At 44.7% G+C, this 22,463-nt stretch overlaps 1 protein-coding gene across 1 annotated transcript; it reads left to right on the forward strand.

Moving 5' to 3' along the window:
• The first annotated feature begins 8,034 nt into the window (after positions 1–8,034).
• Positions 8,035–21,921, forward strand: TTC23L (tetratricopeptide repeat domain 23 like). Its single transcript, XM_044431348.1, has 9 exons — positions 8,035–8,154; positions 9,647–9,770; positions 12,202–12,361; positions 13,276–13,401; positions 14,161–14,338; positions 17,466–17,574; positions 19,487–19,614; positions 20,284–20,433; positions 21,835–21,921. Exons 1-9 carry the CDS (start codon positions 8,035–8,037, stop codon positions 21,919–21,921), a joined length of 1,182 nt encoding a protein of 393 aa, XP_044287283.1.
• The last annotated feature ends 542 nt before the right edge of the window (positions 21,922–22,463 follow it).

The raw sequence follows: 22,463 nt of genomic DNA on the forward strand, positions 1-22,463 counted from the left end.
CTTCTTATGTTTTGTGTTGTTTGACTAATATGTTTGTTTTGGGGACAGTACAAAATCCAGAGGGGAAAATCCATTAAAGGATATGAATCTGCTCAGATCCTGACGTGATTCCCAGAGACAGTTCTTGGGGTCTTTCTAGCACCGTCTCTTTAGAAATAGTTTGGTACCAGCCCCTGGCATACTTGGTAGGTACTGAGGGCCAGTGCCAGGCTGCTGCTGCTGTTGATGGGAACTGGGGAGCGTTGGTCCTGCCAGGGGCACCAAGTAAAGCTCCCGGCGCATAGCAGCATGTCCTGACTATTTAGCATGACCATCTTCCTTGCTCATGTCCTGTTCCAATATCAAGGGAGGCATAATTAAGGTAACAGTACAGGTAAATCCAGCCAAACAGGACTGATCTCCATGCTACTGCTAGGCCACCACTGGTGGTGTTTCTGAGCTGCACATATTTATTCATTTGATTTCTATCCTGCTTTTAACTCAAAGCAGCTTACATCATTCTCCTGTTTGCAATCTTACTCTCACCACAACAACCCTGTGAGGTAGGTTGTGCTTCAGGCCCACATACCTGGACATGCCAGAAGAACCATCTTATGTCTTATTTCTTTATTACCCAAACGCCGGAACTCCAGTAATTTTTCAGGAGCGCATGAAATAAAACGAGCAATGTAAAAGTACAGATAATGGTAAAAACACAATAAAAATATGCGACCAAGTTTAAAGCTGACCTTAAATAGCTACAGTAGCTAACACAAATCATAAGACCTGGTAGTCGGCATAACACCTCAATAGTATAGCTATTAAATACACTGTTGGGATAATCTTAAACTGGATCTGAAAGGATAGTAGAGTTTGGGCCAGGGAGGCCTAAATGGGAAGCTTGTTTCATAAATTGGAAGACACCACCAAGAAGGCCCTCCTCGTTGCCCCCAACCATGCATCCCTTGGAGGTGGCAGGAGGAAGTCCCCAGATCTTGACTGCAGTGTTCAGGTAGATTGCAGTTGGGAGAGGAGTTCCATCTAGCACAGTGGTCCCAAGCCATATAGGCCTCCCCAGAAATAGAGCCAGGCCTGTTAGTTTGATGAGTGGCCACCTGAAATGAGTCTTCTCCAGTGTTTGGTATCCCTCGCCTAAAATGCAACCCCAAAGGAGGGTGTTTGGCATTTTCTATTTTTGGTCTTTTTATTTAGGCATTTAGGACACTGTTAACGTGCCTCAACACACTTTGGCTACTTGCTTTTATTATACAGATGCACTTTTCATTCCTGCTATCTTTCAAGTCCTTTGAAGGGCCTCTGGGCAAAAGGACAGGTTAGTACATGCCCAAGAATGATACATGCAAAGCAGGGGGAATGAATAGTTTGATCCACTGAAGCCAAAGTGTTTGGTCACCTTGCCAAGTTGAGCAAATTAATCCAGCCAAGGAAGGAAGGATAGATGGAATCCATGTCTTCAAGGGGAATGCATTAATCTAGTGCTTGAAACTGCAATATGAATCACTGAATTTTTAAAAATGAACACTTTTATTCTTTTTGTCCTTTTAAAAAACAGTTCCCTTCTGAACCACTCAAGTGCAGTGGTGCAGATAGCTCTTTTGTGTGAAGGAAAAAGGCTAGACTACACCACTTTCCACTCTCCTTGTTGGGAATGTGCCATTTTGTGGGCTATCATTTTCCCCTTCCCTTTGTTGCTGAAAGACCTTTCCCAGGAGTGCTATTCTTAATTAAAAGCACACACGCGCAAACCACTGTTTCATTTGTTCCCACATCCTATAGATCGTGTGGAGCAGAGGGGAGAGGAGGTGGTGTCGGATGCTGTGGAAAGGAAGCCTGAACACTAACGTACCATTGTGAGCACCAAGAAAGAAAGCCACTTCCTGCAACGCAAATGAAGGCAGCATCATATTTGGTTTTGTAGCATGGCAGTCTCCCAGTTACTCTTCTTTTAAAAACAGTTTTGACAAGTAACAGATGTATCAAGAGGGGCAGGGAGCACCAGGGAAGGTGTCCTTGGTGCACCTGGTTAGACACCTCAGGGTTAGTGTGTCAGGTGAGGACTGCATGGTTCTTGGTCAGCCAAAAGCTCGCTGGTTTGTTCTGGGCCTGCCTCTCTCTCTGTGCCTAGCACATCTTGTTGCCCAAATTGGGCCCATGTCCTGCTGTGCAAAATGCCCAACATTCACAAAAGGAAAGTTTTCTTTTTAAAGATTTATTCTCAAGAAGAACCAGCTGCCAACAAATGTTCCAAATGGCGCGCCTGAGCAGTCCTATCTGGCCCTTCTATGCATTGATCATGAAAGGGTTACACATAACACAGTTAACTCTTTCCAATAGGTTGCAGAAGTAAAAGGTGTGATCTTTCCTGCCTTTCCTAAAGCAGAAAGAAGCTGCTCCAAGGACAGCAAGGGGAGGGTGGGGTGGGGTGGGGTGAAATATCCTTTGTCCAGTAGCTGCTAACTGTCAAGTGTCAACTAGCCCACTCTGGAACGGCGCCTGCTTAGTGTCGGCTGCATTTCAGGGATGCACAAATGCTGATTTCTAGAAAAGGCTGATTTCCTCTGGCCCAGCTATGTGTTAATGTTTGCATGGTTTCATCAATGACAGCTGCATCTATTAACTCGTTCATCAGTCTCACAACGATTCTTCTAAGGAAAATTCTGCGCTGGGTTTGGGGTGCAGGGCTTTGTGTTTCCTTCAAAGCCCCAGGGAGGAAAGGGAGAATAAAATGGAGAATAAGATCTCTCAAATAGTTTTTTGCTCACTTATCCCCTGGTCTCAGGACCAGCTCCATCCCTAGGACTTCCAGTTCTGGTTAACAGGAGAAATGGCCTCAAAGCGCCAGGAGAGTTTTTGTCTCCAGGGCAACTATAGAGATGCACTGTAACCAAGGCTACAGCTTGGAGGCAGAGCCTTGACTGGAAAGCAAAGCAAATACACCTCGAAACCGTCCACTATGGGCAAGGAGTTGGAGTCTCCAGACAACGGAGCAACCAGGCGCCTCTTGCAGTCCTCGTACCTGGGGTTAAGTTCAACCTGCACACGAGGGGGAAAGCCCTTTCAGTTGAGTTTCTTGCTCTTGTGCTGAGGTAGGAGATGAGATGGCTCTTGGAAATCCATTTAATTGCCGTCGTATACCAGTAATGATTTTAGATTCATGTATTTTTCCTTTGATGGGTCTTGAGAAGGTATACATTTGCAAGGCCAGCGTTTTGTATGTAAGCGAGGTGAGAGCCAGTGTGGTGTAGTGGTTAAGAGCATGGGACTGGAACTCAGGCGATCTGGGTTTAGTCCCCGCTCGGCCATGGAGCCAACTGGGTGACTTTGGGCCAGTCACAGACTCTCAGCCCAACCTACCTCACAGGGTTGTTGTTGTGGGGATAAGCTGGAGGAGGAGAATGATGTAAGCTGCCATGAGCCCTTTGTAGGAAAAAGGCAGGATATAAATCACTATATATATATATAATATTTGCAGAAAGGAGAGAAAAGCAGAGAATGGAACCTATGCAAAGCTGCCAAGGGAAAAGGCAGGTGTTTGGGGGGCAGACTGGCTGGGATGAGTTCTATCCTTCCAACAGGCTGCCTGCCAGGTGGCTGTTTTTAACTTTACCTTAGCTAACTCCACATAACAACCATTTCTCAAAGTGTAATTCCATGAAGTCCAATTCACATGGCAAGTCATCAGTTCAGGGAAGCAGTGGGAATGTGTGGCAATTCCATTCATCCCACACTATTGGCTGTGTTGGCTAGGGCTGATGGGAATTGCAGTCCAACAACATCTGGAGAGGTCCCCAATTCCTGCTTTCCAGTAAACAGCTCTAGCAATTTTTCCCCACGGCTACAAAGGAAGAGGGCAGCGTGGAAAAAGGTTGTGCAGCTTCCATTGAGAACAGGAGAGGCGCTGTGTGGACAAGATGAGAAGGTGGTAGAAAAAAGGGTTTGGCTCAATTTTCTGCCACAAATTTATCAATATGAGCAACTGGGCAAGAGGGAAAAAGGCTCGCTTGCGGCTGGATACAGGTTTAAAGTAATTTAACGGTCATGCCCTCCCCTCAAGTGTCTTGGGAACTGGAGATCTCTTGCACAGCTGTCAGATCCATTTGGTTGTTGTTCCATGCTGTCAAGTTGTCCCTGACTTATGGCAACCCTATCTATGAATGCCCTCCAAAATTTCTTACCCTTGACAGCCCTGCTTAGCTCTTGCAAAAGACAACAACTAGAATTCTTTGGGAAGGCTGTTGCAATTCAAGTGGCGTGCATTCATAATGTGGCTAAAATGTAATAAAGTCTTTCTTTCCTTGAGGGTGGAAAGGCATGTCTGTATGGCAGGTTTGCATGTAGATCCCTTTGCCGATTCTGGATCCATGCATACAGTGGGATGCTGTCTATGTGAATCACCCTGGGAGAAATTCTGCATCTAGCAAAAGTTGGGGCTGGACAAAAAGTTCCTATTCACTGAGTATAACCTGTGCTGTATCTAAGATAGTATTGTCAGTATCTAAGATAGTGCTGACAATTGCAGCTTATGTTGACCTCTTGTTTGTTTCTCACCTGGGCACTGATGACTCCTCTTGGGGCAAGTGATCAGATTGCTCCCTACAACAGTGCTAGGGAAAATGTAACGAAAGAGGTCCTGCCTCAGACCACAGTGTAACTACTCCACTCCACTTTCTTTCATTAGACCTATGCCTCTGCAAGCAACTGACTAGGGGCTGGAGCCAGATTTGCGATGGATCAACTGTGTTTCTCCACTCCCCCTTCCCGTGGCAGGCCCTCCACTACCTGCAATTCCTACAGAGTTAGGGGACCCTGCTGAGTGGGGTGAACTGGATGTATGGGGGAAGAATCCTCAAGAACTAGGCAGAAGGATGTTTGATGGGTAGAATTTGTGGACGGAAGACTTGATAGGTGTACATCATGAAGCTATAACACACCTACATATTAGTCCTGCTGTCTCCAGGGTGGAATTCTACTGGTACCAGTGTGCCTGCAGGCACCTCTCTTGTGCCTTCCTAATCCTCTGGGGTTTTATGTTATTTTTACGGTTTGTTTAACTATTATGTCTTTTAAAAATAATGGGAGGCTGGCATCCAACAAAGTAAAATGCTATCCCCAGCACCCTATTTGGTTTTGAAAGAGGGGTTTTGTGTTTTGGAGTTCCATCTCCACCTTTGCTTTATACCTAAATTCTTAGTTAAGATCTTTTTTTTCTACCTAGCATTCTGGTGCTGAACGTGGCTGAAGGTAAAATAGCAGGGATTATAATCTATCGAGAAGAAAGACAGCCTTTGCCGATAGGTTTGCAATCTAGAAAAACATGGCACACAAGGAGAAGGATGAGAAAGGAAGAGGAAAGGCCTACATAGATTCAGGCCCTATCAACTCCTAGAGAAACAGTAGAACTGAAGGGGGCCCTGATGTTCCCTTTGCCTTGCCAGTTTGCCTTCTGGGAAATGAGCCATTTCTGACCCACTGTGCTCCCCATGGTAGCCTTTTATGAACTGATGAGCCTTCCCTCACCCTGCCATGGTAGTCATTTTGTTAGTGACAAGGGTGGATAAAACACTCTTTGTTTTAACGCCCAGTTCCCAATCCAGGCAATACTGGCAGTTTATTCAGACATGTGTGTGAGATTTAAAACCCCTTGAGACAGGATTCGAGTAGGTACAAGCAGTTTATTCCATACAAAAAGAGTTTGCAAAGGCTGGCTCAGTGCCTCAGTAGTCTGAGAAACAAAGAGCAATCTTTTACTGTTTACAAGAGATTTTATACATTCCTTCCCCCATGCTCAACACTATCCCCACTTCGCCATTGGCTGGTTACTAAGAAGCCACAATCTTCCCCATCTGCCTATATCATACTACTCCTTAATATGTTCCCCCCTCCCGCTCGTACATCCCATGTTCATGCTAATGGGCCTATTAGCTATGAGAGGTGTGTCATTTACTATTCATAAACTTATTACGCTTGTGCAGTACCTTCTAAGAGGTCAACAGGCCGAAGTGGCCTTGAAAATTCTTACCTGACGTCAAAATGTTTCTTAAATCTTGTGGGGAGGATGAGATAATGAGAACAGGCCTTTCTCCAGGCTCGTTATCGCCAGTTGTAAAGTAATCCATTGTCTGCTCTCCTCCACTGAAGGTGACAGTTTTACCACTGTCCCCCAATTTTACCCCTTCTGGTATTTTTCAGAACTTTTTATATAAGAAACCTTATTACTCTTAGAACAACCATTTACATGTTTTGATTGTCAGGCTTTTTTTGCCTTAAGAGACTTCAATGATCCTGTCCTATTCCTGTTTTTCACCCTTCACACTTAGTAACATTTCATTTCTCACATATGGGAAATACATGCAGCATGCAGGCAGCCCCTGAACCCATATTATGGCAAAGCTTTTGCTCATTTGTCCTGACATTAGAATAGTTATAACATTCTCTCCAAATTTCAGATGGCCCAGGAAGGTTGGGGATCCTAGTGTTAGGCCATTACATCTTTATATACACAAAGCTTCCTTAATATACCTGTCTTTGATCTATTGGACCCAAGTGCCATGAACTCTGCTTTGTAGCAGTTCCCGAAGATCTCAGGCAGGAGTTTATCCTAGCATGCTACCAGCCTGAGTTTAGAAATAAATGTTTAAAAACTCTGGAATTTCCAAAAATGGAACCTCAGGAATGTTTAAATGCAAAGTGCATCCTTTACCCCCTCATCTCTGGCTCAACTCCTCATCCAGGGGCAAACTCCTACCCTTCTTAATCCACAATGCCTATTAGTAAATGCTAACAGAATGATCATTCTAGATCTCAAGCAAGCCAGCCAAGCCAACGCTCGCAGGAAAAGGCATAAAACTGGCAAATTCAGTGCCCAAATCTGCCTTGGGAATTCTCAGTAGGAATTATCCCCAATCCAAAATACAACATGAAGGCATGCTCTTGGATACTGGGAGAGCAGCTACACCAGCGTGCTATCCATAAGGAAATGCTACTGGGTGCAACACTGTGGTGGAAATAGCAGTTCATACTGTCAGTTGAGGTTTGACTGCAATCCGTGAGCTAATTTCAAAAGCTCTTGGCAAAGGATAAGTTCAGACCTCAAGCTGCCCCTCCCTCAGGAGATTGCTGGGTGGGGAGAGATGTGGGGCAGTGCTGGCAGAAAGAAAAAGGGATGGTTCCACACAGTTCAGTTGTTCCCACTCAGTTTGGCTCTGGCCTTGCCTCCCACTGGTGCAAAAATCCTAGCAGACTTCTCTCTGGGATTGTGGCCTTCCCACTCCAGCTTCCATGCCAGCTAAGGAAGCAGTCTTATCTCCTGGCCTGGCTCAGCAGCTGGTTTTGCTGGGGTGAAGTGACAGTGTATAGGGCAGGATAAGGCCCAGGTCCCCACTACTGACCTATGGGGAAGAGGACTAACTCTCGTACCTGACAGCCTCTCCAGGCAGATTCATCTGATTCTGCAGAGGAGGCAGAGGGCTTTGCAGTGTCAAGGTTACCTAGTGAAGATTCTCAGGTAGTGTGGGAACCAGCACACCTTGGAAGAAGAGGGACAGATTTCACGGCTGTGTGGGACGCAATAGAAAGGGAATTCCATGGCCCAGTCAGGAGACAGCAGGCAACCTGAGTAGACCCATGGCATGTAGTCCTCAAGCCCTGAGGGTGGAGGCAGGAGCTTTCCTGAAAGGGACAGAAGAAGTTTCGGTTTGGTTTTAGCTCTTCACGTGGACGGATGTCTCTCCCGCATCTCAAGCAGAATGAATGCTACTTTGATTTGTACTGTTCTGCAACCTCTGCTCAGTTTAATAAAATCAACTGTGCTTTTAAGGTTTCATCAGAGTCCAGTGGAGAGCGAAAGAGAGACCTGCTCGCAACCGGACCTATTAATAAACCCCATTACTGCAGCCATTTTCCTTTTGCCTCTGGGGTAGTGACCACAGGCTAGGCTGTGTCTCCACAGGGACCTAGATTTGGCCCACCAGCTGCCAGTCACTGACTCATATGCCATGACGTTTAGGACTTCAAGGACAAGCTTTGACTGGGTCCATGGAAGAAGAAAAGAGCAACAGTGAAGGTGAAGAAATGAGAGCCAAGCTGTTTATGACACCAGCAGCTAAGTTAATACAAGCAAAGGAAAGAGCAGAAAGTTTTGCTAAAAATAAAGAGGTAATGTTTGCTTCCTTACACCCTGCACAGGGGTGGACGTAAATGAACTCATATAGTTTTAAGGATGATAGAGCAGTGCAGTTATAGATGCTTTTTGCAATCTGTTCTAAGAAGACTATCAGTAAAGTCTATCAGAGATTTTGCATAATCCCTGCTCAAGTCTGCATTCTGCCATTTGCCCTGAATTTAAAACCTGCTCTGCCATATGTCTCACTGGATGACCTTGGGCCAGTCATGATCATTCTATCAAAAGATAAAAGTTAAGGGTAGGAGAGTCATATGTATGACTCTGAGCTTGTTGGAGGAAGGATGGGGGAAAATACAATGAAACAATGCGAGGACATTGATCCTGTTGCAAAAGACACACAGTTGAGTAACATTGCTTCATATCTGTTTCTTAAAGAAGCAGAAAAAAATCTGAAATACAAGTGGTCATCCTATTTGTTCATCAGGCCTAGAACTGCATATTAGTGTTAGTATTCTTAGTATTGTTCTATGATGTCCTTTTTCACAAATAAAACAATAGAATCTTAAAAGAGTCAAAACCTTAAGACAGTAGCACACATGCCTAGCTATAAAAGATGTGATGTAACACCATGCCTGAAAGTCAAAGAGTTTTTTAAAAAAGCAGTTATAATTCTGGGCAGCCCCAACCCCAACCCTCACCCCAACCCTTTGCCTGCCAAATGGGTCTCTGCAGACATTGGAGGCAGACATTCTGTGGCAGATCTTGATAACCTGACAGGCTGCAAACAAGATCCTGGGCAGCCAGGCCCTAAGCCAGGGCTGTTGAACCACTGTCAACCCAAGCGCTGAAAACAGTCAAGGACTGCAATCTACTGCTAAAGCGGGTTGGAGGCAAAATGGCAGGGATCACAATCTATCCTTAAAAAGACAGTCCTTGCCCGTGGGTTTACAGTCTGGAAAGACATGACACACAGGGGAAAGAGAGGGGGAAGACACAGGCAGAAAGAAAGCAGACTGTCAGCAGGGCTAGAGGAATAGCACCGCTTCCCTTCTCATCACTGCGAGAAGGTACAGTCCAACTGGAGCAGCCGCCTTGTTTCCTTGGCCGTCCCTGGCTCCCTTATTCTTTCTGCGTCGGCTAGAATGTTTGGTGAATCTCTGCCTCTCCCCGCCTTCCCCGAGAAAATGTGAGGATGTGTCACCACGGGGGTGGCAGGCAGCACTGCTGAGGCACCGCATGGGTTTCATGCATCAGCTGCGCCTCTGCTACTGTCGGAGTTACTCTGACCCAAAGATTCGCCCTGGTGCAGCTCTGACTTTGGTCTCAGTGTGCAGTCAGAAAGGAATGCCATTGTCTTGATACAGATGCTGGGAAAATAAGCAGGGCAGATGCAGTCTGTGTTCCAACTCGTGATTCTCCCTGCCCTGAAATCTGGCTGCTGGTGCTGGGGAAAGAGGCAGGAAGCAGCCGGCCACATCGTTCCCTTTTCACAACACATCTGCCATGTGTGTTTTTTCTGTCCAGGCACACAACGCCTGCAGGGAATTGATCCGATCCGTAGCCCTCACTAGGATTATCTATGGAGATGGACACTGGCGGCTGGCAGAGGCACTCGCCAATCTCGCTCACAGCTACGTGATGCTGCAAGGTGAGGTTTTCTCCATGGTCTCTCAGGGCCAAGGAAACTGGAAGCTAACCTGGTGCTGCTGAGGAGCGCAGCCATAGCAACGTGATGGGCTATTTGGCTACTTCTGCCACTGCTGACATGGTAGCCAAGTGCCCTCTTTTGCAACCGATTGTCCTCTATTTGAAAAGCTGCCAGAAATAGATCCTTTACTTTTTGGTGACGGTTGTCCCCTTTTTTTGGCACTTTATAAGCAGTCACACCATGATGTCCTGTGAACCCGCTGATGGTAGTGTTGCCACTTTTTTTTTGCTCCCGGCAGGCCTTCAGTGTCTTTAACAGACAGAAATGGTTAGCTAATGCTTGTAGCAACAGAATCTTGAAATGGTGATGGTGGGAATTTATTTATTTATGAAAAGCTTTTGTTTGCTGTCCTACCATACCAGATCTCAGGATGGCTTACAATATTTAAAAAGACAATTAAAACAACAATTTCAATAAATAATGAAACAGAACAAAACAATAAATCACAAAACAATCATAGCGACTAAACTTAAAAGCTATTAAATTTTAAAATACTGTTTAGATAAAAAGGTTGTGGCCTGGCGCCGAAAAGAGTATAAACTTGGTGCCAGGTGTACGTTCCAGAATGCACCTGTTGAATTTCTATCTGCAATCGAGTGGTTAATGACAGGGCCTTCTTTATAGTGGTGGTGGACAGAACCACAGCAGGATCACGAAATACCTCCAAAGTCTGTTCTTACTGTGGTAATAGCAGCTGGGAAGAGATGTGAAAAGAACATTGATTTTCACATTTCCCCACATGAGGCTTGTGTCTTCAAAGGCGTGCTCTCTCCATGTAAGACGTTGTAATCCACCTTAGTTTTTAGCTGGGCGAGAATAATGTAGGAAAGACCTAACCATACTTTTAAGAATGAAATTTTAAAAATCACAGGGGTCACATAGCACTGGGAAAGAAGATTAGGGATATGCTGCCATCTAGTGGCTGTTTCATGTATTTATAATGGACTGCAGAAAGAATTCCTGTGTTGGTTGGCTCCAGAAAAAGCAGCGGAGAGACTTGGAACTCCTTACAGACCAGGGGCAGAATCCTACAGCTGCTAGATCCTTCTAGATGACTGCAGAAGACCTCAGATTTCCAGCTCTGGCCAAGATCAGAGCTGGGACTCCGAAGTCAGATGCCTTCCCTCCATACCAGCTGCAACGCTACTGTCACAAGAGCGACTGCAGAGAAGCTATTTGGAGAGCATTCCAAGGGGCCAGATGGGAGGAAACAGGCTCTGCCAGCCCAGCAAATATCCTGTTGACCATCTCAGCCACCCCTTCTCTCACCCTGGGGCAAAATGGCCAACTGCATATTTTGCAGAACGGGAGGAATGTGGTAGCAACTATAGCCTCCATCCTCCTTCCACCCTCCATAGGAGGCCCATTATCTTCCAAGCTTGCTGTTTCACAATGAAGTACAAATCTGTAGCTAGAGGAGCTTATCATGCTATCATGCTTCTCAAAGCCTAATTTGTTTTTAGAGGAGGAACCTGGCACTGCACAGAGATGAAACCTATTTTAAACAAATAAGAGATGACCGGTTTAAAAACCAGAAGCAACATAAACAATTAAAAAAAACAATTAAAAATCAAACTGAGAGCAACATCTCAATTAGAAGCAAATCGAAATAAGTGGGATTTCAAGGCCTATTTAAAGGACAATACAGGTTCACTGCTCCAATTTTTTTTAAAGATGCAAAGCAGTTTGTAATGGTTGTAAACAAAATAAAGACAAAAAGGAGGCCACAAATACAGGGCTACCACAGAGAAGGCCCTGCCTCATATGCCCACTGATCTATTGACCATGATTCTCAGCCCATAAGCCAAGCCTCTGAGAAGGATTTTGAAACTGGGGCAGCTTCATGTGGGTGCTAGCAGTCCTTCAAATAACCTGATCCCAAACCCTTGAGGACTTTAAAGGTTAATACTTGTTATATCAGCTGAACAGTTTAGGGATAATTTTCTTACTCAGAGCCCATTAATTTTTTTACTGCAGGGGTGCAAATACTCAGGCCTCCTTGCATCCCTCCCAGCCATACCACTTGCGTTAGCCTCACCCCTTTCCCCCACCTGATTTCCCAGCTTTTGTAGTTTCCCTACACTCTAAAAGGTTGAAATGCTTCTCCCAAGGCTTAGTTACTGGAGGAAGAGATTTAAGCTGAATATGCCCATATTTTGCCCCATCCCTATTATTTGCCTTTTGCTCTGTTCATTGTTCCAATGTGACCCTGGAAGGTTTTCTGGAATAGAATTCAGCCTGGGGCTGAAAGAAGTTCCACAAGAACATTTGGTGGAAAGGCGAGGAGAGAACTAATGTAGGCTAGCACACACTTTCTTCTGTATTTTTAAAGTAACCTGTCTTTCTAAAGTGTTCTTATTAATTTTCCCAGGTCTTCCTGTTCAAGCTATGCACCATGCAAACTCAGCCAAGAATATCATCTTCATGGGAAAAGCTTACCCATCAGCATCTGCAGATGACAGGGGAAATATTTTGAGTGTCCTGGTGACCATCTACTATACTCTGGGCATAGCGAATCTGATGCAGAAAAAATATCCTTGCATTGCAATGGCCAGAGCGGCTGATTTGGGTGCATAACCCCAAGCAAACCTTGTACTCAGCTATACAGCTCACTGGGGGACAGGGGAAGTCCTTTGGACAGTTGGTCTACCTCACAAGTTTGCTGTGAGACTAAACTGCTTCTGTAAGTTCTTGGAGAAAAGTGACTTGCAGTTTGGAAAATTAATTAGGATCTCACAAAAACATGAATGTTACACTGGGGATCTCGTCTTGAAGAAGTTGTACACCAGCCATGCCTTCCAAAGGTGCTGGACTACAACTCTCATCACCCAGGCAGAATGGCACTTTGCTGCGCTGTCTGAGATGATGGGAAACATAGCCCATCACAGCTGATCAGCACCAAGAGGAGGAAGGCTCTTGCAAGGCACTGCCCAACCAGCAAGGGGGTGCTGTGTATGGATGCAGACATCCAGGCTAGGATAATGGGGTGTTATCCCAATCCACGCATGCGACAGGGGCTGGCAGTTGCCTCAGAAAGCAGACACTGGAAGGTGGCAGCACTGTGTTGGTGGAGAGAACATGTAGGGATGTACTGATGTTGTAAAATGTATTCTGTCTACATGTCATGGATTGTCAGGCCATGGAAACATTTGTTCCATTGTCCTCTCATTGGCAGAATCAGATACTATGAAAATGTGTTCTTACAAGAGTCCACTAGGCCTAATCCAATGCACAAGCATTTAAAGGAGCAATTATGTGAGTGTTTAGGCAGAAAAAAGGCCTACAATTCCCAGCATGCCGCAGGCAACCATGCTTAAAGATTGTTCTTTAAGACTAGGCAAAATAATTGGTGCTTCAAGGTCGGTTGGGGGGTGTTTATGCGTGTGGTTGTTTGTTGTTTAAACACAATCTGTTAGCACGATTGGGTTTTCCCTGACATTTCAACTGGCAAAGAATCCTACCACAATTTGCAGAAGTCTGAAAAGTTTGTGAAAGAACTGCAGGGGTCTGATTTCAGAGGGATTCCTGAACTTAAAGTATCTGAGAAAGACCTTCTTGCAGCATTGGGCAGGTAAACTGAAGACCTATAGCCTGATTCTGAGCTGGCCAGGTTCCCGAACTATATATGCAAAGTGTAAAGTGCTTGGATATGTATTTGCAATCCTATAATTACTTACCAGACAACACCCATCATTGAGTTTGGTGGCTGGGTTCAGACATATCTTTTAAAACACGAACAACCCATGGGGGTTAACCATGAACAACCCATGAAGAAAACTGACAAGTTTGTTGTCAGATTATAAACTGTGAGTTGTTGACCAAGGTGCATTATCTCAGCTGGGTTCAGACAATACAATAACCCACACTTCTGCCCAACAACCTACATACAACCATTGAGTCAGGTTGTCTGAACCTGAATCATTGTTGTCTGAACTTACTCACTGAGACTTAATTCTGAGTAGATATGTATGAGATTAGACAGTTAATGCAGTCCTGAACCCTGAGAGATCTCAAGAACCTGGGACTTTCCCATATTTCCTGACTTCATTATAAGGATGAAGATTTGCTGCTGATAATGAGGGCTATGCAAATCGCAGTGCATATAGCCTTTCGAAATCAAACCATGCAGCAGCACCTGTTAACATCTAAGACTGTTATTCATTTATCGGCAGCTACTTTGACTTTTTCCTGCTTTTATTGGGAGCAGGGGTTCTTCCCAATTTTAATTTGTTATACATGCTCTGATATCTCTTTATGTGGAATGGTTTATCAATTCTATTATAAATACGTAGGAGCTGAAAATCTGACTGCAACAGTTCTTTTCTTCTAGGGCCAGTCTACAGAAAAATATGCTAGATTTGCCAGCAAAGCATTTTGAGAAAGCAATTGATATTATAATTACATCTGAAGGAAAGAGCGCTCCGGAATTGATCGATCTTTATTTGGACATGGCCCGAAGTGAGCAAGTGAAGAAAAATCATGAGAAATCCATAGGATATTTATTACAGGTAAAGAACCTCATAATAAATATGGGCACAGCAGCATGAGAACTGAATTTATGACTTCAACTTCATAGAGCTGCTAGTTGTCCTGTGTGTTAATCTGACTAGGAAGCAACCTTCAACGAGCTGCCTAAGGAAAAAGCCCCATTAAATTTAATGTGGCTTCTTTTGAGACTAGACATGGATTTGACTGCACTTTAAAAATTACAATTGCATCTACCTTGTTATATAAGTATAATGAGAAAGCAAGCTTCCTGACCTTGAAGCTGCAAAAATATGGAAAGTATCCAGTCAAAAGCTATGAAGTAATGGTTGGGTGGGGTAAAACAGAAATCAAAGAACCCTTCTATCCAAGGCATCTGTTGTGCATGTGTGATTCCTCATTCATGGTAGCTTGCAATCCTTTCTATGATGTTGTCACCCTTCAGGGCCTCTTCCATTCTTTGCAACCATTTCTGCAGGGTTTTTTTTTTTTTTTAGATGAATGAAACTCTCCTTTATTTGCATAGCTCTGCTGTGCATGTTGCTACCTGTTGGCTTTGTAAAGGAAAGAAATAACCCCCCCTTCTGGGGGAGGGAAACACATTAAGGAACAGATTTTAATCCTGCAGAGAATCTGGAAGCAGATGCCTTGGTAAAGTGACAGTCCTGTAGAAAAGTCCAAGGTTCTCAGTGATCATGGAGTTGGGCTTTAGTGGCCCATGAATCTTTCCCTCCACAAGCACCAAGAGGCATACACTGTGCAAGATCAGCAACTGTGTGTGGATGACCATGGATTGCATAACTTGTGCAAGGTGAATAATTCAGCTTTTCTTGGTGCAGAGTTCAGATTGCTTTATTTTAGCAATGAGTGTAAATCCTGGCCACAGAATGCTTTTATTTATGCACAGAATTGCTTTCTTAAGGCCTTGAAAAATGAATGAAAAGGTAGTTCATTGCAGTGATACTGTCTTTACCTCCTCTGCACTGTATTATGTCACTGTAGCTGTATCCAAGCTGCCTTGCCCATTTTTGTGAACAGAAGTATCATTTACAGCAGGGGTGAGCAATTAATTTTCCTATGGGGCCACCTGAAAAACTTTGACAGTTGTTAAGGGCCGGACCAATACACTTACAGCTCTGCTCAATATGTATCTCTATAAAAACAGTAAATGAAACATTACAATGATACAATGAAAATGTGGAGCACAGAACAACACTATTTAATGAATATTCACAAAAACATTAACATTAAAATTACATGAAAAGCAATAAATTCAATTCAATTTAGCAGATCCTTCAAAATAAAAGCAGTGCAGTTGTATTGCTTGCATCTGTATTACGACGATATATATTTGCATTGACTTTTAATTTGCCAGTGACCTTCTGCGGGCCAGTCAGGGTCAGCCATCGGGCCGGATGTGGCCCGCGGGCCGTACAATGCCCAGGTCTGATTTACAGGGTGATCTGATACACATGTATTCAGAAACAAGTCTCACTTGGTTTCTTCATGTAAGTGCACATGGGACTGCAGCCTTAACATAAATAAACCATCCTTCTCCAACCTGTTGGTCTCCAGATGCTTGGATGTGCTGCAACTCCCAAAGGCCATGCTGGACGGGAGTTTCAGCTCAACTCATCTGGAGGGTACCAGCTTATGGAAAACTGAAACACAGAATAGAGCCTTGTCAGTAAAATAAATGGAGGCCACAGACATACGTTTCTTAGAGCAGAGGATCTGCCTGGGAAGTATCCTTTCTGAGTTAAGATGCCCCTCTTTCTCTCCACATTCCTCTTCCTCTCTGTGTTTAAGTCTGGGATGGAAGAAACAATTGTGCAAGGTTGAAGCAGCAAGCCTGGTCTTGTTGTTCCCTTACAAGGCACTGACATTCTGAAAATCCTTGGCAATGCCCCCCCCCTGCCCCCACCTCCAGAGCAGTTTTGCACTTCCCCTACCTTTAAAAAAAATGATACATTGATAAATGTAGAGCTCAGCACATGGACTATTCCTACAAAGTTTTTGAAAATGGCAATGAGAACAGGCTGTCTTGAGCAGGGCAGGAGAGAATGGCTGATGGCTAAACTAATGTATGAATTTCTGTTTGTCTGTCCTTTCAGCTGTAAAGGCGGGAGAAAGCCCAGCTCATCCCATTGTGGAGGCATGTGCTGTGTGGTCTCTCTCCCTCTATCACCTGTGTCATCTTTACCTGTATTTTCTAGTCCTCTTGGCTTCAGGAGCTTAAAATGTGGATGCCTTTATACTATAAGCAGCCACCGTAACTGTGATGGTCAAGGAAGGAGAATGCTTTCTCTCGCAGTGGCTGTAGCCCAGCTCCCGTATCCTAGGCAAGATGCCTGGGAAGACCAGCTGCTGGGGGCACGGAGCAAGGGCGCTGGGCACTTGTGCCCTGCCTGTGGGATCCTGCGGGCAGCTGGTTGACCGCTGTGTGAACAGAATGCTGGAAAAACGAGCCCTTCTCCTAATCCAAGGTGGCTGTTGTTGTTCTTAAGGCACACATGATTTGTTTGATCATTTTTCCTTCTCTCGACATGGAATAGTTCTCCCACTGAGATTAATGATGGCTGTGTTTCTTCTGTTCTGCTTAGGTTTTTTTTTAAATTTTGGCTGCTTTATTATCCAGCTGAACAGCAACTGAGTATTTGCCATGTCTAGATGTATGAATGGCTGCTGTACTGGGGAATGCTATCATGGGCCTTTCCCTCCTTTGGTCTGGGAGACAGCAGTAAACTGCCAATAAATTCATCTTGCCAAAATTTGTAAATGACCCGAGTCACAACTTGACATTTCTGACTTCTGGGCACCCCAAGAAGTTGTTTTCCAGGGTAGGATTTTCAAAATGTGCTGGTTGCTCTGTTTGCTTTGCAGTAAATAGCACACCACTTCCATCTAACTTGCTTTTCTCTGTGCAGCTGCACACTGTGGGAGAGCTTATTATGCTCCGCTGCCCTAGCTTTGCTTCGGGAAGAGACAGAGATTATGGTCTGGAAGTGGGTTCTAATCTCTGGGCTATCAGCAGGACTATGTTTTGTGGGGAATAGACTGCCAGCTATTTTGAGGCGCTACTGAGAACTATCAGGCTGACAGAAGACCTGTACAATGTTATGAACCAACAAGGCCTGCTCTTCCCAACAGGCCCATTCCCTTTCAGTGGCTCTGCATACGAAATTCAGTGCTGGAGCTGCATCAACAGCACTGGCACTGGGTAAAGCATATGCTGCAACTGGAGAAGAAAAGTATGCAGGTAAGTAGGTAGGAAGGCATGGTGGCTAATATTGTATTGCCTTCTTTGCAACATATTACTGGACTGGATAAGTGTATTTTATCCTGGGGGCCGCTCACTTCAATATTTCTGCCACTGAGAAATATTGAGTTGATGTGACGGAGGCAGAGTCCAAGGCTCAGCTCTCTCTCCTTACACACATGTGCATGAAGCCCCTTAGGGCAGCCTTCTTCAACATAAATGTGGGGGGCGTAAACCAACCCAGTGCCCTCCAGTTGGACAACTTGCGTTACTCTACGGCCATGGCTCAGGATGATAAGCACCACAGTTCAGCACTTAGGGCGAGAGAAAACTGAAGAAGGCTGACCTAAGCCCCCTCCCTTGCATTTGTGTGTTAAACAAGGACCGGTGGTCCTGCTCTAAGTCTGAATCTGCCATGGGTCCTGAATCAGTGACATCAGGGTAGGACTTCAGAGCCGATATCCAAGATCCCATTCAAGGGAAGGAGCATGAAGGCCTGCTCCATCTCCAGCAGGGCAGGCTTGCTGCCTGTGGAAGTTCCACACGGCCCAGTCTGAAGTGAGGGAGGGTATTCACCCATTACATCCACGGTGTGTCACTGGCTCTGTCTTGTCCAGAACTGCCACTTCTCTGACTGGTCAGGCCTCCCTAAACTGGGTCCCTAATGCAGTGCCAAAGGAGCTACCCCGGCACCCATAAAGCTCTTCACTCCCAGCTCCTTTCCAAAAATACTGTAAAAATATTAAGATACCAGAGCTTCTTCCTGTTCTTAAACTTGCCACTGATCGGCTGTTCGGTGAGAAGAATGAGAAAGCACGGCAAGGGGGTAGAGGGAGAGAAAAATCAAGGCTAGAGGTGAGGAGAATGGAAAGGTAAAGAAGTGGTGAGGAAAAGAAGAACAAGGTCAGATGCTAGGAGTGGAAGGGAGAAGGCCAGGCAGAAGGTGTGCAAGGCTACAGGGGGAGTGGTGAGATACAGCAAGGCAAACATTGTGTGTTTGTGTGTGTGAGAGAGAGAGATGCTAGGAACTAGGGAGGGAGGGAAAGTAGAGGACAAAGGAGGGGGCAAGGAGAGAAAGGGCAAAACTGGGAGACGGAGCAGAGAACAAGAGGGAAAAGTCTTTGTGGGAAGAAGACAACTGGGCAGGCCAGGAAGTAGCTCTCTCCATGTCTTCTTCCTTTCCACTCACATCTTCCCTGGGATGTATTTTGTGGTAGTGCCCCACACGATTTCCTCCAATTCCCAAATGTGCCCACAAGTTCAAAAGGTGAGGGGAGAGACCTTGCCCTACCCTACCACTTGAACTCCTCTTACAGGGCTGCTAGGAATTGAACCTGGTGCCTTTGACATGCAAAGACACCTGTGTCTCTACTTGTGAGCTGTTTTACAGTTGTTAAATGGGTGTACATGGAGCTAAGATTTGGCTTTATTTATTTATTTAGAAAATTTCTAGGCCGCCCCATTCGCCGAAGCCTCGGGGCGGCTTACAAATAAATAAATTAAAATACACAAATAACAATATAAAATACACATAACTGTATAAAATAAGTTGCCCTGGCCAAAAAAACTTTAAAATAAAAATAACATTAACAATTAAAATGACGCTTGAATAAAAAGGTCTTCGCCTGGTGCCGAAAAACAAATAACAACGGCACCAGGCGGACCTCTCTGGGGAGCGCAGTCCATAGATTGGGCGCCACCGCAGAGAAAGCCCTCCTCCGAGTACTCACCCTCCTAATATCCTTCACGGAGGGTTCCCGGAGAAGGGCCTCTCTTTTTGCTGTTCTGGAATGAGAAATGATGCAATAAATTTCTGAGCTGGCTCTTAAATGGGTTTATTCTTCCAGATGGATGACTTAGGCTGATGCAAATTATAGATTTAATTAAAAAATGCATTGCACTCATTTTCTAGAGGCTGCTGAACTGTATCTTGGTGAAAGTCTGATGTCCTATAAAGCGGCTCTGGGAATGGATCATCCTAAGGCAATTCATGCCCTGGAATACTTCAGTAAATGGCTTGGACGAGTGGGGAAAAGGAAGGTAACAGCAGCTCCAGCAGAATGTGGCCACGCAAAAGGGTGCAGAAGCCAGAGGCCACACCGCTGCTCAATTTGCAGGAGACGGGTGGCACTGGGAAGCATTCTCAACATCTGACTCCAACATGAGGTCCGTTTGGGGCAGGGGAGAGTAAAGTCCCCCTTCCTCACATGCTGTGACTCCTCCTAAAATCAGCTTCTGTATAGGAGGTCCCTTTTGGTTCTAGCCCCACGGAGCTCCCAGTATGCCCTGGCATGCCTGGCTTTTGTAGGAGTTTTTCAGTCTAGACACGCATAGGATTATACCCATATTAAATTACTAACTCAGAGAGCTGGCAGTATCTAAATCAGTGGCAATCCCTTTATGTTCCTGCAAAAATAGCTATCTATTATCAGAGAGAAAACAAAGACCATCACATAATAAAGCATTCTGATGGTTTATTTTATTTTTGTTTTGATTTCTTGAAACTCACAAATAATTAAGGAAAAAAGGGAGAACAAAGACAGTTTGTCTTAAAAGGAAAAAAAAAATCCCAGCATGAATGCAAGCACAAAATGCTGCCATATGGTCCAGTGTTTGTAGTTAGCAGAACATCACTCACATAGAAGCACACTTCCTTACTGCACTAGGTAAGCTAATATATTTCAATTATTTTTTCTTCTTCTTTTGCAGCAAGCCTATGATTTACTCAAAGAGTCATTTAAATCTCAGCAAGATCCCTGTAGTGATTTTAATAAACTGGCAGTTGAAAGATTATATATTATGGGCTGCATCTGCCTAGCAGAGGAGAAGATAGAGGAAGCATATCAACTGCTCAGTAAGGTAATTGGGTGAAAACCTTGAAAATTTAAATGAAAACGGCTCTTTTTAAGCATTTTTTCCCCCACAGAATCCATATTTTTAAGGTATAGGACCCATTTGAGCTGAGCAGTTTAAATGATCTACTAAGCCCTTAGGTGGGGATTGCTTCTGAGAGCTGAGAGATTTTGGCTAAGTCAACTGAAGAGAGGTTCCTTGTACCTCCAGCACCAGAGATTTTAGGTCAGGTAAGAGGATCCAGTGGATCCTTCAACTAAACTTTTGGTTTTGAGCTGTGTTTGGTTCCCCTCTTAAAACATTTGCCAAGGGCAGGAGGACCTTGAAGCAATGGCTGGAAATGGCAGGGAAGTGACATGAGGAGAAACTTTTTAACAGTGTGGGCTGTTCAGCAGTGGAGTGGGCCACCTCAAAAGGTGGTGGGTGCTTCTTTAGTGGGGGTATTTCAGCAGAGACTGGCTGCCCAGCTGCCAAAGAAGCTGCAGTGGTACCCTGTAGTGCAGTCCTTGCACTGAGCATGTTATACCAGATGATCTGCAATCCCCCTTCCAATTCTGTGAACCTAAAATCTGTTAAGGAGTGTTTGGAAACTCTCTAGATGTTGCTGAATGACAACTCCTATCATCCTTTACCATTGGTCAGGTTAGCTAAGGCTGATGGGAACTGGAAACCAACGGACACCCACAATGTCACAGATTCCACATTCCTGCCGTGAAGTTGCAGGATCTAGTCCTAGAATTGATCTAAAACTCACCTCATGAGCCACCAACTTACCATCATCCAAAGGGGAAGCGACTGAAAGACCAAGGTGCATGCATAATGGCCGAGTTCCCACTTCACGGCCACACCCCTGCATGGTTTCCACAGCATATAGATTTTTGCCAAATTTACCAGTCAGGTGATCATGTGATTCCCACAGCGATACCGTTTCCCTGCTCAGGCCTCCCATTTATACCTTGTGTCCTGTAGCCCTGCAAGCAAAATGTCCTTCCTTACGCTATTGCTCCCTATGGGCCTCAGCAGCCTCTTCCTTCTCTCCCACCCAGTGGAAGGTAGTAGAAAACAGGTGGCTAAGCAGCCACTTCTGTGGACTTTCTTTCCATGGGACTATATGGTATTTCCATACCAACAACGGTAAAATGCAGATTCTTGGTCTGGACAACTTGTGAAATGTGACAACACTGTTGATTTCATTTCAGCTCATTGATTCTCACCATGGTTTTGGGCAAACTAAAGGTACCAAGGCTGAGTCTTTACTACATGCAAAACCTACCAGTTAAACACCCTCTTAACCATAGTAGATAAATTCTTAGGATGGATTTTTCCCTCTCTGAATACAAGGAGACAGAATAACCTTTATGTTGGGAAGTGTAAAATTATCCTCTCTTCCATTCTACATCTATGCAGTGTATGCAGATCCAGAGTGCTATTTATGGACCCTGTCATAAGAAATGTAAGAAGGTGCAAGAGCTCCTGGATATGCTGAAGATGTAAGTTTCATCATTAAAAAACATTAGGAGAAGAGTAAAGCCGCAGGCAATAGGATGTTCCATGCCGAGATGCCTGCCCTGTCAGCCAGCAGGACCCTCTGGGAACCTGTCTAAGTCTAGAAGGCTCAATATCAACCAAACTAACCCTTTCCCAGATCTTCCAGAATGGCTGATCAGAGAAGCAGCATGTTCAGCCGATTCGTATCCCAACCCAAGTCCTTATATGCACATGGCCTTCTGTGCAAATCCCCCTCTAGGGGATCCACGCACAATGTATTGCCAAAGCATAACGGATGTGGTAAATCACACCTACCTGTGACAACCCATTGTGTTGTCTTTCCTGTTGTATTGCACATTCTCTTTTGATGCAAGAGGACGTCTGTGCCCATTGTAATCAACACCAAAGCAAGCAGATACAGCAAGAGTGCACTAATTGGTACATCTGTGAATACTATAATTCACATACATAGTAATTGGATAGCATGGATTGCTTGTTTTTCCACAGTGAAATCATTGTGGAAGTAGTTGCTAACCATTTTGCTGTTT

The sequence above is a fragment of the Varanus komodoensis genome, unplaced genomic scaffold (assembly GCF_004798865.1).
Source record: "Varanus komodoensis strain SLA01 unplaced genomic scaffold, ASM479886v1 scaffold22, whole genome shotgun sequence".
Lineage (NCBI taxonomy): Eukaryota > Metazoa > Chordata > Lepidosauria > Squamata > Varanidae > Varanus > Varanus komodoensis.